The sequence below is a fragment of the Phoca vitulina genome, unplaced genomic scaffold, assembly GCF_004348235.1.
Source record: "Phoca vitulina isolate PV1807 unplaced genomic scaffold, GSC_HSeal_1.0 scaffold5, whole genome shotgun sequence".
Lineage (NCBI taxonomy): Eukaryota > Metazoa > Chordata > Mammalia > Carnivora > Phocidae > Phoca > Phoca vitulina.
The window spans coordinates 39556379-39579880 of NW_022589708.1; the positions used below are offsets into that span (position 1 = coordinate 39556379).

At 35.6% G+C, this 23502-nt stretch overlaps 1 protein-coding gene across 5 annotated transcripts in view; it reads left to right on the forward strand.

Annotated features, from left to right (window-relative positions):
* PCDH9 (protocadherin 9) overlaps positions 1 to 17835 on the forward strand; it is a 930050-nt gene extending 912215 nt beyond the window's left edge. For 4 of the 5 annotated variants that reach the window (XM_032402885.1, XM_032402887.1, XM_032402886.1 and 1 more), the window contains one exon: positions 15623 to 17835. In XM_032402885.1, the coding sequence (XP_032258776.1) occupies positions 15623 to 15996 (374 nt within the window). In that variant the 3' untranslated portion in view covers positions 15997 to 17835. The remainder of the gene's footprint in view (positions 1 to 15622) is intronic. The other variant, XM_032402890.1, reaches the window with a different exon arrangement.
* Positions 17836 to 23502: the final 5667 nt, after the last annotated feature.

Below are 23502 nucleotides of genomic sequence, written 5' to 3' on the forward strand. Positions count from 1 at the left end.
TGCCAAAGGTTCACAGATCTCAGGACCTTTGACTGTCATCTAGATTAAAAAGTAAAGGTTCACTGTGCAGGTTACTTCTATTAGAGAGAAACTAACTGACATCCTAAGCAGTATTGATAATGTTTAGCAAGGGCCAGCTGTCTTGTGATTTTATTGATGTGGTAGACTGAGGCACAGAGGCCAACTCAAGAACTCGAAACAAGAATCAAGTGCTTCAACCATATTTTACTGCATAAAGTCAAAAAGACACAGAAACTATGACTTATGAATTTACAATAAGTTTTACTTTCAATGAATATATACTAGGTTAGTTATTTTTGTTATGATCTACATATACAAAGAGTGAGGTTTTTGGTGAGTATGTGAAGTGCAACATTTCAAGAATTTTTACTACAATATTAAGAAGACAATGGTATATTTCATTCATTCTTACCAGCTCTCTTTTTATCAACTCACATGGCTACTCTGAATTTTTAAATATTTATTCTGAGTTATTATCCTCGTAATTGGCCTACGTACCCTGTATAGTTAATAGGAAGCATTGTTCCAAACTGATCACACTTGGATTTGTGGTGGATGACCATAAAGGATTTTGAAACTGTGTTTGGACCAGTCAGGCCTTTGAGACTGGATTTCAGTTGGAAGGATATTTATTGGCTTTGTGTCTAGTGATTTACATTAAAAAAAAAAAAAGTAGAAACAAAGACTTTCCCACACTTGCTCCTATCTTTTATATTATAATTTATCTTATCTGTTCACTCTCTGGTTTCCTGAATACATTCTTCCAAATCTTCCATAGTTCTTTCTAGATTTCAAGTCTGTTCCACCCTCCTTGTTCCTTACCCCTTTAGGTATGGGAGTGGTAATAATTTCATACTTTTCTAGGTCCTTGCCTCCCTCCCTACTTTTTATTAGTTCACTTTCCCCAGCCCACACTCCACGAAGAGTTCTTTCATCAAACTCTTTTCATTAATCCTTTTGAGTGTTATCTCTTCCATGTCAAGACATTGAAAGATACACTAGGTACACCAGCTTGTGGAGAGGCATATTTTCACCTTGAGCTTTGATGGATGCCTCAAAGCCTTCTCTATCTCGAAATCCTATTCATCTGCCCTCGTGCCTCAAGCCTTCATGTGTATGAGTTGAAAAGGCTTTCTGTGGCTCTTACTGAGGTATAGATATTGTTCCAAAGGATAACACTTAACATTTTAGTCAATAACATTATAAGATTAATGAGTTTGTCAGAGTAGCCAACCACCAATTATGCCCAAGAGACAGGTCATTTTGATGAGACGTATTGGAAGATAATAAAACATATTTAATTGCAAAGGGATAGCAGACCTAGATAGGAAGCAGACGTGATTAGCCATAACTCCTCCAAAGAAATTATTGAAATAACCCAGAGGAAGAAAAAAGAAGGCCCCTCAGAATAGAAGGTCAAATTTTGCTTACCAAGATTTTTTTCTCCTGGATACAGAATTAATGGCAGCCCTATCCCCTCTTTTGTGTTCTTACTTTCACTCTGAAACTCTATTCTGAGAATAATGCTAGTTTGCCTAAAATTTTGCATGTAAGCATAAGCTTAATCTTGAGAAATTTGTAAATATTTTTGTCTAGATGGTAAAGTACATTGATGTTGCAATGAAGTTTTTCTGTCTCAGAAAAAAGGATAATGATTTACATCTCATAAAATCGTAATGACAGTGAGATTTTGGTGATAAATATGGCCACATTATGTCTGTTGAATAGTTGGGAGTTAGGGTCAACCACCAATAACATCAAAATATTAAAAAGATGTTTTCTTGTATCAGAAAACTATGGTCTCTGATTGGCAATAGGCAGAGCAGAAAATAATGCAGAGAATCTCAGCTGAATTTGTATAGATGTTATAAAATTCTCATGTAACACTTATTATTTTAAGAGAGAAATTTATCTTTCGAAGACTGATATTAATGAAGTAATTTCTCTGGATTTGCAAGGTGCATTCAGAGATAAACATACATTTTAGATTGGAATGGGTAATTCTATGCATCACCCTGAGAGGGCAAGATTTCTCTCCACAATAGTCTATTATATAGGCCATTTTCAATAATGAAGTAATGCCATTTTCAACAGTTCCCTTAGGAGATTCTTTCAAAATATAACATTAAACTTCTCATTTTTTAGAGTAGTTTTCTTTATGTACAACTGAATTTAAGCAGTGAATTTTACTATGATATTCTACGTGTAATCTAATGTGACATAAAGGCTTCTTTTAAAATCACCTTTCAGGGCGCCTGGGTGGCTCAGTCGTTAAGCGTCTGCCTTCGGCTCAGGTCATGGTCCCAGGGTCCTGGGATTGAGTCCCACATCGGGCTCCCTGCTAGGCGGGAAGCCTGCTTCTCCCTCTCCCACTCCCCCTGCTTGTGTTCCCTCTCTCACTGTGTCTCTCTCTGTCAAATAAATAAAATCTTTAAAAAAATAAAATAAAATCACCCTTTCCCCTAAAATTCGTGAAAAATAATTTCATCCTTTAGGGTTTTAAGCCAGTATATTTACAGAGTCTAAACTATATTTAAGTTTTCAATACATTCCCTAATCAACTTAATTTTTTCTAAATGTCTTCCCATTTACCTGAACATACCTGTACCGAAGAGCTAAATCCTACACAATTATCTGCATCTCATTAGGGCTCTGCTTTAGAATAATGGCTAATAATTACTTTGGTGTCTTCAGGCTTTCAAGAATTATTTTGTTATGGATCCTGTGACTCTGGACTTCTGAGGACATCTAAAAAGCTCTGATGGTTAAAGGAGTTATGAACTTTCTAGCATGATCAAGTAGTTTGATAGGACATAGGAAGCAACCCACTTATGTTTCACTTTGGGGCATTCCACTTGCTTTGGCACCAAAGTAGGGTAGTGCATTAGTGCTTTTGAATGCAGCTATTTTGCATTTATTAATACCACCTAGACATTCCAAGTATTATCTTAGTGAAGTTTTATGCTATGAACTCTTAACAATGTTTCTTATGTACAGGTAAAAACTATTTGATTACTATTCTCTCAGTGTAAATTACTTGTCACATAATGTTTTATGTACAGTTTTTATGTTAGCTCGCTGATCTGAGGGCTCAGAACAAACTTCATTTATTCCTTTGTTTCGAAGCATACCCAGTAATTATCTACAATGTCCCAGGCCATGGTAATACATGCAGTTATCAAAAAGCAAATTACCTGGCTTCGTGATGCTTACATTCTACTGTGAGAGCTAGATCATTAACAGATAAATAAATTGTGGCAGGTAGCAATGAGTGCTATCAAGAAAAATTCAGCTAGGTAAGGAAATAGAGTGGGTAGAGGATATTTTGTTTTTATAAAGTGCTCAGGAAATGCCTGTATGATTGAATTTGAAGAAACATCTAAATGCAGTGAGTGAGTGATTTTCTTTAAGGCCAATGAAAAGACAGTCCAGACAGAAATAATAGCAAATCCAGAGGCCCTGAGACCTCATGAATCTTGGTGTATTGGAGGCACAGCAAGAAAGGGAGCAGAGTAAGGTGGGGTTGAGGAGAACACGTGAGAGATACGAGTTCAGAGAGTTGGGCAGGAGCCAGGTCATGTGAGACTTTTTGGACCATGCAAAGGAGCATGTCTTTTACTCTGATGTGATGGGAGGCAAAGGAGTGAGGCACTCTGCTTTAAATATTGTGTTAGGCTGAGTATATTCATATATATTCATAACCTAGTCCCCAGAACACATGACAATGTTATCTTCCATGGCAAAAGTGACTTTGCAGTTGTGGGGTTAAATTTCAGATTTAGAGATGGGGAGATTATCCTGGATTATCCACCTAGGCATTATGTAATCACAATGGTCTTTATAAGGAGGATTCAGGAGGAGTTTGAGGGGCTGATGTGGTAAAAGAAGTGGAGATTGGAGAGACGTGCTTTTATAATGGAGGAAGGACCCAGAAGTCAAGGAACGCGGATGGCCTCTAGAAGCAGAAAGAAGGAAAGGGGATGGATTCTCCCCACAGAGTTTCCAGAAGGAAGCAGTGTGGTTGACATGCTGACTTTAGTTTAATGAAATTGATTTCAGACTTTTGATATCCAGAACTGTAAGAGAATAAATTTATGTTGTTTTAAGCCACTAAGTTTGTGGTAAGTTGTTACTGCAGCAATAGGAAACTAATATAAGTACATTAGTTATATGCTTATAACTCCATTTGACCCTTGAACAACACAGGTTTGAACTGCATGGGTCCACTTAGACATGATTTTTTTTTTTTTTTTTGATAAATACAGTACAGTGCTACAAATGTATCTTCTCTTCTTTATGATTTTCTTAACATTGTCTTTTCTTTTTTTTTTTTAAAGATTTTATTTATTTATTTGAGAGAGAGAGAATGAGAGAGAGCACATGAGAGGGGGGAGGGTCAGAGGGAGAAGCAGACTCCCTGCCGAGCAGGGAGCCCGATGCGGGACTCGATCCAGGGACTCCAGGATCATGACCTGAGCCGAAGGCAGTCTCTTAACCAACTGAGCCACCCAGGCGCCCAACATTTTCTTTTCTCTAGCTTACTTTATTGTAAGAACACAGCGTATAATACCTACAGCATACAAAATATGTGTTCATCATGTTATCAGTAAGACTTGTGGTCAACAGTGGGCTATTAGTAGTTAAATTTGGGGGGAATCAAAATTTATGTACAGATTTTCAACTGCATGGGGGTCAGTGCTCCTAACCTCCATGTTGTTCAAGGGTCAACTATGTCTCTATCAATTGATTGAAATAGATAGATGCCTCTAGTTAAAGATTGGAATATCAAGAGAGTGTAAGAAGGCTCAGTCAGTAGAGCATGAAACTCTTGATCTTGGGGTTATGAGTTCAAGCCCCATGTTGGGGATTGAGCTTAAAAAAAAGTGCAAGGAGGAGTCCTGTTAGGAAGTAATAGTGGCTTGAGCTGGTGGGTTTTCAGAGAAGTAGGTAGACTGAAGAACTTTGACTGTATCTTGAGTAAATGACAGATGTCATATTAGTTTTCTATTGCTGAGTCACAAATTACTACAGTTTAGCTGGTTATAGCATGACAGATATATTCTCTCAGCTTCCATCCATTTGTTATCTCATGAGTCCAAGTGGGCTTAACATGCCTAGGGGCTCACAAGACTGAAATCAAGGTATCAGCTGGACTGAACTCTTCTCTGGAGGCTTTGAGGAAGAATCCATTTTTCAGCTAACTTTGATTATTAGCAGAACCCTGTTCCTTATGGTTGTGGGACGAAGATCCTTGTTGTCCTGCTGGCTGCTAAGCTGGAGTTGGTTTCTGCCATTAGAGGTTGCTCTCAGAGCCTTTCTGTGTGTTCCTTTCTATTTTGAAAGCCACCAGGGGCGTATTGAATATGAGCTCCCTTCTGCCTCTTGCTAGAGAAAACTCCCTGCTTTTCAAGGGATGGTATTAGACCTACCGGATCTCTCTTTTATTTAATTAAAAGTCAACTTTATTAGTTGATAAATGATTTTATTAAGTCTGCAGTGTCCCTTTTGCCATTGTCTTAGTTTGGGTTGCTATAACAGTGCTGTAGTCTGAGTGGCATAAACAATAAACATTCATTTCTCACAGTTCTGGAGGCTGGGAGGTCCAAGATCAAGGTGCAGGCAAAATTGGTGTGTGGTGAGATCCCTCTTCCTGGTTTACAGACAGCCCCCTTGTTGCTATATCCTCACTGGGCTGAGGAGGGGGGTGGGGGAAGGGGAGGGAAGGAGAGGGTAGAGGAGAGGGAGAGGGGAATTGCAATTGAGGGAGCTAGCTTTTTTGTCTCTTCTTTATAAGAGCACTAATCCCATTGTTGAGTTTTCCTCTGTCATGCCTCATTTAAACCTCATCTAATCCCAAAAGTCCCACCCCCAAATACCACCACATTGGGTGTTGGGGCTTCATCATATGAATTTGGGGGACAGAAACCTTCAGTCCATAGTAGCCATATAATGTAACACAATCACTTATGTGATATCTTACTGTATTCATGGTCCCAGGGATAGGTTAGAGAATACTGAGGGGAGAGGCATTTTAGATTTCTGCCTAACAGGTGCCAAGGTTTATTCCTTTCTTGTTTTTTTTTTTTTTTTTTCATCTGAATTGAGCAAGCAGTGTGCCATATGCAAGAAGGGTAAATGGCAGAGAGAGTAACAGGTTTGGAGAAAGGAAAAATAGCAAGAATTATGTTACTTGGAACGGCCAATTAAGAAATTCAAATGATGTTAAGGAGCCAGTAATCAGATAATACTAATGTGGCCCAGGAGTACAATATGGGGCTGGAAATATAAATTGGGGAATCACCACTACATATATGACATGTGAGACCACACAATTATGTGAGCTCACCTGGAGGGAGTCAAGGTAAAGAGCACTGAGCAATCCAACATTTAGAGGTCTGGAAAAGGAAACAGACTAGTGATGGACTGGAGAAATCAGGAAAAAGTGACAGCACCAGGGAACTTGTTAAAATTGAAAATTTGGGGGTTTCACCCCAAGCCTACAGAATCTTCATTCCTGGATGGGGTCAAGCAATATATGAGTTAAAAAGCCCTCCAGCTAACTCTGATACATGTAAAAGTTTGAGAGCTTTAGTTGTTTGGACCACGGGGACAGGACAGAATGGAAGTAGATAAATCCTCAATGTCCTTGCATCTTGAAGTGAGATCCTTGAACACGAGCAGCAACAACATCTGTGAGATTGTTAGCAATGAGGGAACTGAGGACCCCTGATTTACTGAACAAGAATTGTCATTTGACTGATTTCCCCACGTGGTTCATATGCACATTAGCATTTGAGAAGCACTGATCAATGCTACGTTATTTCAAAATTATGGAAAGATAATCCAGGTATAAACACACATACACACCCACCCCCACAGATCACATACACCACAGAATTGATGTTTTACTCCATTTAAAAATAATCTTTCAGACATCTTTTAAAATATATAAAGTCTTTAATTTCTTAATAACTTAGCAAAGAATTTCCTCCAAATTTCTCAATGCTTAAAATAAACTGGGACAAGTCTCTATGCCCTCTGAAGACCCTGAGAATCTAGCTCAGACTAGGGGAGGAACAAGGCTGCAGTTATAAACGCCCCAGGTGAAGATCATCAGAGCGCACTGTGCAAGTGAAAGTTAAGTTGACCAGTTTTTATTTCTCATCCCCAATCTGAAATATGGGAACCAGTGGAGATTGTGTAAAGGCAGATTACTTCACAATATTGTGTACTACTGGCCTAGTTAAAACTTACCTAAAATAAGCAACTGAGAATTTTTTTAAGGAGACAAAAGATTACATTGTTTGCTTCTTCATTTTTAATTTGGATCTCAGCCTAAAATTAATCTGTAAAAATTTACTTCATTTCTTAACACCTTCGATTGGCTCCTTAAAATGTGTTGTACATCAAATAAGATTTACTACATTTTTTTTTTTTTTTGAGAAACAATGCAAATTGCAAGTAGTGGAGAGTAATTCAGAATAATTCTATTAAATACCAATGTGTGAATGAATACTTAAAATGAAAGATACTAAATGTAATCAAAAGAAATGGTAAACTATATAAGAAGATAAATGTGATCTGCAATAATGTAAATAAGGTGTTTCAAATCATGCAATTTGGTCAAAATTTGGTAATTAATTTAAAGAATCAATAACCTTAGACCTTTCCCGTTCAACTGATCACAACATCAAAGACTAATAATGGCTAATAAAAAAAATTATCAAAGATAATTTCCTTTGCAGCAGTTAGCTTTTGCAGGTAAGAAAAAAGCAGCTGATATTTATGCCATGCAGAAGAAAGCTAAAGATTTATAATGAAGTGCTCTCCATTCTTTGTGAGCTATAAAGTCTGTCCAAATAGCAATATCCTCTCCCGCAGAGAATATGCTGCTTGGGCTGGCCATGTGTTATTGTATTTGGACTGTCTCCATCTGCAAATGTTGACTTTTCATCTGTGACCAAGGAAAAAAATCTGTATGAGGAATGTGTAAAACATTTAATCCTTGTTTACTTGTTAACCAAAGGTTTCCTCAAATCCTGCTGGTGTGGGTTTTTGCATTTGCTTCTCAAGGTGACTGTAGGTGCATTCACAATGTAGCGTTTAAATCCAAGCTATAAGCTAAAACTCTGCCGAAATCATTAGGTTTTTACTTAGATTTAGAAATCTAAATACTTGTTCTAAATATAGTTTTACATTTGAAAACCTAAATGTGACCTAAATAATACAGTAGTCTATAGGAAAAATTGATTTATAATTCCTTTGCTCTGTATGGGGCTTCTCAATACTAAAATGAATATGACACTGAAAAGTTTGATTATCTATGGTAAACCACAATGGTATTTGATAAGGGAATAAGAAAACGGTAGAGGTCATTCATCAAAATCTAGTCTCTTACCCTCAATTTAGAGATGAGAAACTGGGAGCTAAAATCTCTTAGGAATCTAAAATTACTTTCACAAAGTCCATATTAATCCATTGTTTTATTGTGGTTCAAATGTGTTTCTGTTTGCCGTAGCTATGGATGATGATCATGTGACCTGAGATTTCTAGACTGGTTCTGATTTTAGATGTTCTATGTAGCAATCTCTTGAAACTAACATGAGATCAAACAAAACCTGTTGAATGAATGAATGAAAAATATTTTTCCCATAAGTATACTCAAATTTGCCAGATCTATTTTGGGATTTAGACCACCAACATAACTGTGCTGCACTACTTCATATACCAATCTCAGTTCATGGCAATGGAATTTATTATACCTTTTGACTGTTTTTCTGTGTAAGAGCAGAGTCATAGCTGATATTTATTCCCATGTGACATTGATTTAAAAATTTTGATTTGGCATCATGTAATGTGATCTGAAGTAGAACGATGTATCAAAAGGGGATGTGGGCAATGCTCAACAACTTCCTCTGTTTTTCATGCCAACTCTCATATTTGAAATTAATTTTTGCCGTATTTAGATTGGAAACAAATTAACTGATTTGATTTTTTAACAGCAACTGTTCAATAAATATAGTAAGTGATGATGGAAGAGTAGATAGGAGGGGTGCCTAGCAAATGAATTTATCACACATTTTTTTTCCAGAGCCCTCCATATTTGCATAAGCATTTATCTTTAGCTTTCCATTCAAAGTAATCCACAACAATGATAGGGAATTGTTAAGCTGTTATACCTTGCCTCAAAAAAAAAAAAAAAAAAGAAAAGAAAAGAAAACAGAAAGAAAGATATGAAAAGAAGGAAAAAGATAAAGAAAAAGAACAGAAATAAGCTAAAAATGATGGTGAAAATGAGCTAGTAAAAATACTAATATTTTTGGATTGGTTTCTTAGAGATGCTAAAATTAACTTCGAATGTACTGAGTGAAAATATTTGTTTCCCTGAAATATTATTATAGGAAAATTGATTTAGGCAAGAAATAAGTATGAAGAGTAAGATTTTTCTCAGTATTTTAATAACAGCAAGTGCAAAACAACATTATAGGATAAAAGCCTACATAAAATGGAAATTTCTTTAGAACAAGTGAAGAAATTTCATCGTTGTGCCTAGAGATCTGGGAAACTGAGTCAGCAAATCCAAATCTGTGGATGCATCCTTCACTATAAGGTGTTCAGTGATGCACGACTCTGCATACTCCATTCTTACTTCTGTAAAATATTGGGGAAATCAGCAAAATTGGAACTTAAGAACAAATGTTTTGCATAAAAATAGTGATATATGTTCTTATCACAAAAAGGCCATTATAACACGAGAATCAGATGTGTTCTGCATGGAAGAGGTATTTTTCTATGATAAAAATTGAACAAAATGAAAAATTGAGTGAGATGGGATGAGTTTGATCCCAGATGATAAAAAAATGACTTATCTCTTTTGCAATTCAATTCTGGCAGTCTGTTTAATCTTATTTTACCCAACAGTAAAAATTCTAAAGAAAATTCATTCACATAAAAGGCCAAATCTTCATATAGTATGAAACCTAACCAGAAATATGAAAGGTGTCATGATTTTTTTTTTTTTTTTTTTTTAATATCAGTTTCAAGCTTTGGAATTAAAAGGTTTCACGTCATCAGGTTGAAAAATACATGGACAGGCCAGAAGGTACTTGTTAATTACAGCAGTGAGTTAATCAATGAAGTAACAGTTCTGCTTCTGGGTATAATAAATGAGATCAAGACCCATTCAACTATCCTACCATTTAGGTATAGCTGGAGATCCATTAACTTGGATAGTTTCACATTTTAAGCTCACATCTTTCAAAGTCAGCAATTCAAACAGCTCTCTGACAGCTGTTGATGCCTACCCATAGAAAAAGTATTTTGTTGGGTTTTGAGTGAGAAGGTGAGCTGTGCAAAGGTGGAGAGAGAAATACACTGACACCTGATATAAATATTAACTGAGACAACTTTCAAGCTTTCGGTTATGTGCTTTTGTATTTGCTTTCAACATTTAAATGCAGACAGATGGCTTGTATGGTTTCATCAGCCCTTGTGTCTTTATACATTCAAAAACCTGGAACGATAACCAAACCCATAGATTGCAGATTTTGAAAGGGAACAAAGAATTTAGGTTTTAAAAAAAGTCAATAAAAGCTGCAGTTTTAGAAAAATCATGATGGTGGATTTTAATTATTTTGAGGAGAAAGGAAACAAATTGCATAATGCCGGAATTGTAGAAAGTATGGAGAAGTTTGGAATCCTGACCTGGGTTCTAAATAGATACTGTATGATGTAGCACAAGTAGGACAAGAAAGTAAATAAAAAATTGGAGAAACAGGGAAAACGCATGTGGATGTGCACACATACACCAATGTAAAATCTTAAGGCATTTATTAAGAATCCAGCACAGGATCTGATACATGTGATACATGATAGATATTCAGTAAACACTTTTTGAGGGAACTTATGAGTGGAAAATAACTATAATTAATCATCAATTAAAGTAATTACTTATAGTGATAACATTAAAAATAATCATGGTCAAAGATAAAGAGCAATATTTTAGTGCATATACTCTTTACAATATTAGCAAAACTTTCCTGATATTTTAAGTGCCCTATATTTGATGGATAAAGATTATTTTTAAATATATTTTAGAAAGTGACAATGTTCAGTATCACTGCTTTAGAAAGAATGTTTTTCTCCTTTCAAAAAGTATAAAACAATTCAGTCATTGTTTCTAAAACTGAAAGAAATGAATTGGAAACTTCCATGTTTAGCATGCTTCTGATTAGAGCAGGGACTATCAGGACTTTTTAATTTAAAAAGTGTTTTTTTTTTTTATTTTTATTATTTTAAAAGATTTTATTTATTTATTTGAGAGAGAATGAGAGCAGGAGAGGGAAGAGGGTCAGAGGAAGAAGCAGACTCCCTGCTGAGCAGGAAGCCCAATGCGGACTCGATCCAGGGACTCCAGGATCATGACCTGAGCCGAAGGCAGTCGCTTAACCAACTGAGCCACCCAGGCGCCCCTAAAAAGTGTTTTTTTTTTTCCTTCTTATCAATTCCTGACAACTTGGAAGCATTGTTATTTCCCAAAAAGAAAAAAAAAAAAGAAAAAATTTCCCTATTCAATATCATGTTCCAAAATAAAAACTTACAAAAGCATAAAGCAAAGTGTATTTTCCCACAGTGCAGTTCAAGCATATAAGGAAACCGGTGTAATATAGTTTAATATAGTTTTTTTTTTTTTTCCTTTAATGCAGTCTTAGTTCTGAGGCCCTGACTAGAGTTCCCTTTCTTGAATAAGGCCAAACCACACACTACTTCCCTTCTAGAGCTCCCACACTCCTAGGTCATTATGTACCCTCCCTAATTGCCCCAGGTGTCAGGTACCAGGTAACTTGGGACATCCCCTCTGCCCTAGAATTTCAGAAATTATTCAAATTAGTCAATCCACGGAGAGACCAGGAGACCAACTCACCCCCCACCCCATTTGCCAAGCATAAACTGCCCCCTGCAATCCCAGTTTCTTTTTAGCCTAGTCCTTGTTGCAGTCCTCTGTGTGGGGTGGACTTTTCTCCTTCAGGGCTGTAAGTAACAAACACTTTCATCCCAGTGTGGTGTTCCACCTTGTGGTGGATCCTTAAATCTTATACAGCAATCAGGTACCTGAAAGACTTACCTAAGAATCTACAAAATGTCTCTACATATACTTACACATTTTATCAAAAGCCTTCAAATTTATTTTTAAGAATAAATCATAAGTACAATTCTCAAAGAGTGATTAATATTACTTAATGGAAAGAAACTCATTTTTTTACGAGTCAAAGATTTTGTATAGTACACATACATTTTGACTGTGAATGTCGTCAATTGCCAATTATCTGTAAGAGGAACTTTCAGAAAAAGGTAGAAATGACATAACAGGGAACAAAGTCCCTCTTTTACCTTGTAAAGAGACAAGCATTCCTAAATCAGTTAACTGGTAATGACACCTATTCATTCCAAAGGACACCTTTTTCTTCCTTCTTTGTTCACTGCTTTTAAAATAATTGTTTCCCAAGATAACCTGAAAACTCTATGAGGACAGCGTTGACATTGATTTTGTTCACTGCTGTATTCTTGGAGCCTGTCACAGTGTCAGCATATAGTACATGCTCAGTAAATATTTAATATTTATGGAATAAATAAATGTTACCAGTTCTGAAAAAAAAAACAACACACTATTTGTTAAAATGTGTCACTCATTGCTGAAGACTAAGGGTCCACATATACTCACACACTCACACTTTCTCAATCTCTGGATAATATTCTTAATTTAATGAGAGGGCAGTGAATGTTCGATAAAGCTATTTTAAATAATCTTGCATTTTCTCCCCTTTTTATGTACTCAATAAAAACCTGATTCTATTGATATTTCTGTGGTAGCTGATTATTTGTTTTCCTTTGGGGGTATCAACAACAACAACAAAAACTTAATGGTTCTAGAAAGGTAAAAACGAAAGGTTGGTGTCTAGGCCTCAAGCTAGGTTACACATCAAATTGGTGATTACCTTATCTCCATTGATGTCTTGAAAGGAGTGAATATATTTAACAGAGAAGTTAAATAATTCATTTATTATCTGTCACAAAGTATTGCTAGGCAAAGAGATGTGTTGTTGAGGAAACTTTTGGTGCGATGTTTCTGAAAGCAGCATCTTCTGTTATAATTAAGGTCTGCCTTTAAGCAGAGGATATTTTTAATTATTTCTCAGAACATTTTCAACCTCATAAAATTTTAATTAACAATTAACATTGTTCATAGATCATCACTATTGCTTAGCACTATGAGAGATCAGAAGACTTGAGAAGTCATTTTTTCTCCATTAATGGATTTTAAATCTAGTTGGGATAAAACAAAAATAAAATGATCCTCATGAATGTACAGAATCCCCCCCCCCAAAAGATGAAAGTATCGTTAAGGCAAGAGTTGAGGGAGCTCAGTTAGGAAATTTGTCATTCATCAGTAAGCATATAGTACATGCTCAGTAAGTATTTAATATTTATGGAATAAATAAATGTTACCAGTCTGAAAAAAAATATATACACTATTTGTTAAAATGTGTCACTCATTGCTGAAGACTAAGGGTCCACATATACTCACACACTCACACTTTCTCAGTCTCTGGATAATATTCTTAATTTAATGTGGCAATGGAATGGAAATGTGGATCTGTGGAAATAGAAATGGAAATGTGGATCTGTGGAAATCTTCAAGGTGCATACGAGCTATGAATTGGTGTAGTTATGGAAGTTAGCCGTGGTACTTGGGAAGCAAGCTGACCTTGAAAGAATAAGTAATTAAATGAAAACAGAAGAGGCAAAAGCATCTTCTAAACCTGTGATCTCAATGTAAGGAGCATGGATGGTTGAAGCAAAATGCGTTAGCTTTGTGGATACAGAGTCATCGAGCACACCACCATGAACCTAAAAGGGAGAAATTAGTTTGAACTTTTGAAGCATGGGCAGAATTCGGAGGGCAAAGAAAGGCTCATAGAGAAGTTTAAGTTAAATATACTAGGAAGTTAGTAATCGTTGGAGGTTTGTGAGAGAAATAGTTTTGAGTAACGAACATGTGTTTAAACAAAATAAAACTGTTTGTTTTTGAGGGGATGGGAATACAGGTCAGATGAGAAGGAATTTTAAAGTTTTTCTAAAGAGAAGATTTTAGATTTTTAAAAATGACTAAAATTTGAGTTTGTAGGGAACAGTAAATTTTAGCCACATTGTTTTCACAACCGATGTCTGTTGCAATGTTGCTTGTGTTTTGGGGTCTCAGCTTTTGGCCATCAACTTTTACCTATTTTGACAGGCGTTTTTATATGCAAGGAATAACTGGAATATTAATAAGACAGACAGATGTTAATATTAAAAAAACACAATTATTGGGCACTTAAAAATGTGAGTAGTGCTAACTTGGGTTTTAGCAAAGATACACATTCCAGTTGTTTAGTGTTTTAATCGACGTTGTGGCGAACATACAGATGTTTTCGTTTTCTTCTACGTTTTTATTCTGATGACTCTCTATTTTGAAAATGCTTTATACCTCAGCCATTCTTGCCTATCCACGTAACCTCATTCGTAAAATCAATTCCTAATTTCCAGCCTATCACTTATCACTTGACTGTTTAATCAAGGGGAAAAGAACAAAACAAAACAAATTTTTCCTAAATCATTTGGCTGTTGTTTTTCAGTAGAAGGTTAATTTCCCTTTATCTAATCAGAAAAGAGTTTACTTTTGAAATCTTGGTTAAAATATATGTTCTAGATTTCCTGCTAGTAAAAACAAACAAAAAAACACAAACTAGTAGATAAATATCTACGATGACTTTTTTCCCCCTGAATATTAGACTTCATGTGATCCAATTTGCAACTTAGCTAAGACTTCCACTCTAGTGAAATCTGGGTTATTTAATACACTTAGAATTATAGAAAATGGTTTACGCTTGGAAGGAACCAAATGCTGTCTTTGGATGCAAATGACTTTTTATTTACTTGGATTTCAGAATGCTTTCAGCAGACCAGGTGTTCCTTTAGTAGTATACACATTAATCAAAATATTCTTTAAGTTAGTTTTGATTTTTTAAAATGTGCGATTATTTTCATGTGATTTCATATAAAATTAACATGTGTTTATATGGAAAAATGACATTTTATGTAACCATTTAGAGTACTTATTTTTAATATTATATTTCAAGTACTAGTTTTGCATTTTGTTTTTATGGAGTTGTACATTTACACATTTTTCAACATCACACATACAATTTTTCTGTTTTTCATGATTTCTCATAAATAAGAGCTTTTTGTTGAGGATTAGAAGATAAATCAGTAACAATACATATGCCATAGAAAGAGTTGATCAGAAATTATATATCTGTTTACTCATGTCTGTTTCTAGGTGTAAATGAAGGCCTAAGGAAAGAGATAATTCTTACTTCCACAACAAGGAATTTGATTCTTTCTGTTATTCTTGAAAGAATTTGAATTCTTTGAATTGCTTAACTTACACTTTTCATGAGAAAATGAGATCACCGATGCACTTTTTCTCTAAGGAGACAATTTTACATTGAAATTCTAACCACTTTCTTTTCTTATTCTCTCTGTCTCTTGCCCTCTGTAGATGGGCCTTTGGGTCCCCGAGGATTAGCTGAAGCTACAGAGATGTGCACTCAAGAGTGCTTGGTTTTGGGTCACTCTGATAATTGCTGGATGCCTCCTGGCTTGGGTCCATATCAACACCCTAAATCTCCTCTCTCAACCTTTGCACCCCAGAAAGAATGGGTCAAGAAGGACAAGCTTGTGAATGGGCACACCCTTACCAGAGCCTGGAAAGAAGATAGCAACAGGAACCAGTTCAATGACCGTAAGCAGTATGGCTCCAATGAAGGCCATTTCAACAATGGCAGCCACATGACAGACATTCCTCTGGCGAATCTGAAGTCTTATAAGCAAGCAGGAGGTACTATTGAGAGTCCGAAGGAGCACCAACTCTAAAAAAAAAAAAAAAAAAGGCTATATGGGACCTAATAACTTTAATCTAAATAGACATGCTAATACCTTGTGTGTCAGAGCTTTATGTATTCAATAGATCTCTGTAACTATGCCCCTTTATAGCAGGGATATCCATAACTTTGTGTTAGCACCATGGAGGATACAATATTTTACAATATAAAAGAGAAGATAGTTCTACTAGCCATGTGATCTTGTTTACTAGAATTGATTAAACTCTCCGGAGATCACTCCATTGTGCAAATATCCTTTTTGGTTTTTGGTTTTTGTTTTTTAATTGAATTTTACTTTTGACCCTGGACTGCTGCTATGAATAATATAATATGCATTTGGAGAGTAAGAAAGTTCCATGGATTAGAGTGACTGACGAACATATCCAGTTAGAAACTTGTGCCCTTTTTGTCATTGATTTGTGCTGGGACTGCTATACTTGACATTATCCTTCAAGCGAAACTTAAAAAGATAAGCATTAAACCTATCGTGCTGTTAACAACGTTAGTGGATACTTGTAAGTCAATCAGTGTTAAAGTATTTGTAAATAGAAGCAAGTTATTATTAACAACTTTTGTGTACTTGCAACGTTCACCTAAAAAAATGTTGTAGCATAACTCTGTGTTTTATGGTTGCTTCTTTCCTTCTTCTTAATTTGCCTCTTTGTCGTTATTTTTGTTGTTTCTCTTAGTGAGGTGTTTCTGCGTTACTAGTCTCTCTTGACGCACATTGTTCAAAGGATCTCAAACACTTGTGTTTAAAAAAAAGGTTCTGGAATCTTGCTTCTTTTGTGACAGCTTATGATGCTAGGATTCTGTAAAAAAATAAAGATGAAACGAAAACTTTATATAAAAACAGGACTTCTGCAAAAGCTTGGAAATTCAGAACCTATTTTCTTGACATCCTTGTTTTCAAAGTAGGCGAAAGCAAAATCACTTAATTAGTAGCATTAAGTGAGAGAGTAATGGGAAAGTGTTATCCTTCAGAAAGTAATATAATATCCTGTACTTGTCACTCATACAAAACTAATGTATCAAAATTAGCATATATTGAAGAAAAATTACTATTCAAAAATAGTTTCAACTGGGCAAATGTGTGTCTGCAACTTTGTTGAAATGGCAGAGTTTGTGTTGATCCTCATATAAGATAATGTTGTTGTAACACAAGTGTTAGACCATAGCCACAAAATATTTAATGTGTTGTGCCTTCATGATGTAACCGAACATTCTCCAGGTAGGCTAGTTGGGGGAAATAAAGGGATAAATCTCTAATTATTGCTGTTTAACTGTTTGTTATCATAGTCGGTCAATGCCTGGCAGGTACCAGCATCTTGTCACTTAGGTCAAACCAACAGAGTGACAACTAATGTTAATAAGATCTCAGTTGCACGTGCAAACAAATCCAAATTCGAACATTCTTAGGAGGTTTTTGTTAAGGCATGACAGATGATTTAAACAAATAAATAGCATGCAACAAAATGTCTTTATTGAAAGAAGTGAAAGTTATCATAATGCCACGGTTCAACATCAGTTTAAAAGTAAAAAAAAAAAATAAATAAAAAATAAAAAAAAAGGGTTTGCTAATCTGATAGTTAATTTGTTCTTACCAAAAATAAAATTACTTTGTAAATAGCAATTCACATTTTTCCACAGTATAATGGAAAATAATGGGTAGGGGTGCATTGCTTATTGCAGTACATTTTTGTCGGTTTGTGAGGGGTGTTTGATGACTTTGACAGAATAAATATCTAAACAATTATCCTTGTTACTGCTTTGCCAGTTCTACGTTATTTACAATTATTCAGCTCTTGCAATAAATGTTCTGAATTCCTGATTGTAGTGTGTTAATTCTTGGTCAACATCCAAAGTGATGATTTCTACTCTAATTGTTGGATAAACATATGTTGATAAAACAGCTCTTAATTAGAAATCAAGGCACACTCGTTAGGGGTTTACTACCTGTATTCCGAAAATACAGTTTCAAGTTTTAGTTAAACTCCCTTAATGGTCTGTAAAATCATTTTCTAGGGAAAGTCCTGGAGAAAGTTGATGCACTTTCTAGTCACAATGCATGCAAGTTTCAGCCAAGTGAAATCCCAAGTCAGGAAACTGGCAGGGAGCACTAGTTAGTGAGGTTACCTTCTTGACTCTCAGTCTCTTTGGCAAGATTGCATGAAACAAGCTCTCATATATATATATTTTTTTAATGTTTTATTTATTTATTCATGAGAGTCAGAGAGAGAGAGAGAGAGGCAGAGGCAGAGGGAGAAGCAGGCTCCCCGCCTAGCAGGGAGCCCGATGCAGGACTTGATCCCAGGACCCTGGGATCATGACCTGAGCCGAAGGCAGCCGCTTAACCATCTGAGCCACCCAGGTGCCCCAAGCTCTCATATATTTTATTGTTGGCCAAGGCAAAAGAGGACTATTCTGGGATTAAGGCCTTGGAACAAGGGCGAAAACCTCATCTATATTTCAGATTAGGAAAATAGGTGCAGAAAGCTGTCAAGGATCATAAGACATGCTCACACATAGCCATGTGTTTATATTCTCCAGAGAGCACCTGGATCCATTTTCACTCACGTTAGGCTCTTAGGGTAGGTAAGAAGGCCTGACTCTTCCTCTAGAGCTTTCTGAAGCCCTGGAAAGTAAGACTCAGGGGTTAGAGACACGGAGATAAAGATATTTGCTTGCACCGTGGCTGGGTTTGAAACCATAACCCTTCACCTCTGAATAAGCCCGACTTACCCATTACTCTGGGGCACACCCACAGCAGCACTGTCCTCTCTTCACAGGGGCGCAGCCTGCCCCAGGACACAGAGAATGAATGAATCCTGAAGACAGCCTACTCTGGAAAGGGTAAAAGAAAATAAAATTCATGCCTGCACAGTCTTTCTTCATGTTTTACCAATCAGATAAGTCATTCCCCTCTGCCTTTTAGAGTGAAAGGTGAGAGAAATTAAAACAATTTCTCTTATATTTTTCCTTCCCATAAAGAGTGGAACTGTACTCAAATTAAAAAAATAAATAAATAAATAAAAACAAGGAAAAAAAAAAAAGAGAACAAACCAGAAGTTTGGGAAAGAAGCTCCCCATCCCTACCATACCATATTTCTTTGAATAAATACAACAATATAATAATATCTACTGTTTTTTTCTTTTCTTTTCTTTTTTGCAATATCTACTCTTTTCAGGGCATTCAGTTATATGCTCTGTGCAATTTTAGCGTTGATAATATCACAAACCAAAATGAAGAACTTATCAAGTAAATAAAATAGTACATTCATAATGACTATTCCTTCAGTATTATCCACATTGTTTAATTGTGTAGACGTTGAATATTATGAATCATTATTTACCTGGAAATTAAAGCCATTTACATTTCCTAGAAAAGCACACCTATATGAACGGTATAAAGATAATGACTTCTGGAGTGATTAGCAAACGTTATGATGCTATATATTAACATTTTCAAGGCAGATATAGAAATAAACTTTATAAAGCTGAATATGACCTATTTGAATGAGCATTGCTACACATACTGTGACATAAAATATGTATTTAAGTAATGGTCATTCATTAATAGACAACTGAGTAATCCTTTTGCTGCACTATTCAGCAGATTTCATTTGGCATAAAGTGATGTTTCCTCCCCCCATCATTCCTTAGCTAGGCTAGAAATGCAGCTGAGGCCCCAAAGCCCTTCTAGTATTTATTAAACTCTTCTTGGCTAGAAGCCAAGAATGGCTAATTATTATTAGTGAGGAGTTTTGGCAGCCAGGGATGAAAGGGATGCCTTGTCGGTTTCAATTCTAATGTGGATGCCAGGGTGTTGCTTTGTAAGAGGGCAAACCAAACTATGAGAAGGAGGAGTGGTGTTGCCAGTTTAAAAATGCTTCATTGTTCTGCTTTGTTTTAAACAGAGCTGATCTTCTCTCCCTAAAGGAAGCTCCTTCATTGGTTCTTTTGGGCGAGATTGCTTTCAGATTCTCCCAGTGTTTTTAAAGGCACAGAGATCGCATAATGAATTCTCTATATACTCTTCCTTCCTGTTCACAGCTACTGATCTAAATTTTACTAGATATCAATCAGGCTTTTCACTGTTGAGAAAAAATAAAATTGTCCTCTTAGGATTGAAATATCTTTGTAAGATAAATACCATTAAAACATGACTATCATAATAACATTGCATCACATTGAGTTCACTCAAAGTATAAATTAAGGGGTATCCCCAAAATATCAATTTGCTGTTATCCTGATGCTACCATTGTCTGTTTTAAAACATTAAATAAGGACTATATTTTCCACTTCTTTAAATGCATCTTATTTTCTTATGTCTTAAAATTCTTAGTGTCCCACACACGGAAATGAGTTCTGTCCATGTTTTTGTTATCCTAAGTATTACACTTTTCTTGATGCTTTATAGTAAAAATCTCTTTTGAAATAGTCTCTCATTTTTTATCCTCAGATTTTTTTCTTTAAAGTCCTATCGTATTATTAACATATATACAACACAATTGTTATTGGACTTATTCAATGCCAGATATTATAGAATTTGTATATTTGCAAATAAGTTCAACTACAGTGATTTTCAAATAATATCACAGTACCACTTAAATTCAAACTCTGTCTTTCCTGGATTTTTGTTGTTCTTTTTAAAATATTTTTATTGAGCTATAACTGACATATAATATTACATTAGTTTCAGGTATACAACATGATTCACTACCTGTATGTATTGCGAAATGACCACCATAACAAATCTAGTTAACATTCCTCACCGCCCATAGTTGTAATTTTTTTCTTGTGACAAGAACTTTTAAGATTTTCTCTCTTAGCAACTTTCAATTATACAATACAGTATTATTATACAGCATGTCACCATGCTGTACGTTATCTTTGTGGTTCTTCTAACAAGAGTTTATTATTTCACTTCCAAATTCATCATTAGTTATGGCATCATTGACATCATCCTGAGTAATGATCCTCAGTTAAAATAAGAAAAATCTTCACCTTGGAACTCTAACACAATTAAGGTGTACTGTGATACAGTATTAGGTGATTCTAAGTGAAGTTATAGCGTTTTTATATTTCATGACATCAAATCTATTTTCTTTTAACAGACTGTTCACATAAGCAGTTGTGGTCCATATTATTTTGTAGATGAAGTGTCTTCGCTTTGTTGAAGAAAAAAATCATGAAAAGATTTAAGGTATCATATATTCATTCACCATTAAATCCATACATGGCAAATATACTTCAATGTCAATATAACAACGTGGCCTCAGTGGCAGGGCTTTAAACCTCTTACTGATAGACACATAATGGGACACTCCTCCTCCTGGAGACATTTCCTTCTCCTGGTTTCCTACATACCACAACCTCTTGACTCCCTCTTACCTCACTGGCCGTATCTTCTCAGATCTTTTTTTTTTTTTTCAACATATGTGTTTTTACAACTGTAAGTTTCCCACTGCCTTTGCTTCATCCCATCAGTTTGGTATGTTGTATTTCATTTTTATTCAACCATAAGTATTTTCTAGTTTCCCTGGTGATTTCTTCTTTGACACATTGGTTGTTTAATAGTGTGTTGTTTAATGTCCACATATTTGTGAGTTTCCCAGTTGTCCTTCTATTATTGATTCCCAGCCTCATCCTAGTGTAGTCAGAAAAGATTGTTTTATAATTTCAAACTTCTAAAATTTATTGAGACTTGTTTTGTGGCTTAACATATCTGACCATCACATTTTAAAATTGAAATGCCTCTCTGGGCATTCCTAGTCTTATTTACAACCTGCTCTACTTCCCCCCACCCATGGCACTGAGCACCTTCTCACTATAAGCTATAATTTACTTATTTTCAATGCTTATTGCTTATTGTCTGTCTCCCCTCACTAGAAGATAAACTCCACAAATATTTTGGGCAAATATTTTGAGCTCTTGTTCACTGATGTATCCACAGCTCTTAGAGTGGTGCCTGGCACCAGGTAGATGCTCAACATATATTTGATGGGTGAATGAATGAATGAATGAATGAACTATCACCCCATCTTTCAGCTTTTCCATTTCTATAGGTTTTCTACATGCAATAGGGAGAAATTGATCTTACTTGATCAACATCCCAGCTTTCACGTGGATAACAAGGTCCTTAGTAAATTTAAACAGACACTTTAGGGTTATGTGATTAGGAACAACAAAATGCATAATATATAAAAGACTGAAACACTCTATTCTCCACATACTTCCTCTTCTATTCCTTTCAATCTACTCATTGAATTTGTCTATTTTTCCTTAAGGGAACTCTAGACTTTGTTTCAGTAAGTTTCAAGTAAAAAATTATTATATTTCTAGGGATTTGCTGGTTTGGAAGAAACTACTTATAAAGTAAATAATTTCCATTTTACCCAGCAATGTTTCTTCATGGAATCTATTTTCCATTCTATACTCCTTGAAGTCTGCACACTCCAATGCCTGGTAAATGTGATCACGGTTTTTATGTTTTTGTTTCTTCCCTGATGCTTCATGACTTGAGGTTCTAATACAAGCCTCCCTCGCTCTCTAGGGCATTCGCTGTATATACTACCCCCGGTTCTGTCCACCCCCACCAAGAATGTTATCTGTGGCCATCAGCCTTATGGAAAAGGCTAAGATGGTAGCAGCTCTCATTTTTAAACCACATCTTATTTCTACCAGAAACAAGTTTTACATTGCTTTTCCCCCCAAAAAACCCATACATCACAGGAAAATAAAAATAACAGAAGAATTACCCCCTCAAACAACCCCAGAAAATTGAATCAAAGAAAATGTGTGTGTCTATTATATGTATGTGTATATATTCATAAATTTATGTCACCAATTCTGCATACTTTCCAGGAACGCACCATATATTTGTCTCTGAAGTTATTGGGAGCCAAGGCAAAACAAATGAACAGAAGCACACCACTTACCGGTAAAATAGGTTTTTAAATTTCAGAGGATCATATTCTATCTTTGCAATTTTCTTCCAAGTCTGAAAACAAATGGACGATTAGAAACAATATTTTTAAATAGACACATTTTCAAAGTGGAACAGATTTTAAGAAATAGCTTGTGTAAATTATGAACATCGCTATATAAACTACATAAAATTCTATGTAAATACATTTTTTACTTCACTTGTAATAATATTTTTAACTGTTCAATTGTATATCACCTAAGTAATCTTGCTTGCAAGTTCCACCCTTTGGAAAACATAATAATGGCAACTCTCCTGGTCCCCAGACCACTCATGTCACCAAGTTTCCTGTCACTAATTCTCTTCCCTGCATTATGGGAAGGACTGCTTCCCTCAGGAAAGCCTAGAGTTTCGAAAGGAGGAAATAATTTCCTTGGCTGCCATAGCCACGAGGACCGTAATCCTCGTAAAACAAAACATACTCGGTTTCAGTAACGTGTTCTCACCCCACCTTTGGCTAAAGCATCCCTAATAACATTGTGTTCGGGATCTAACTGAAGGACCACTGCC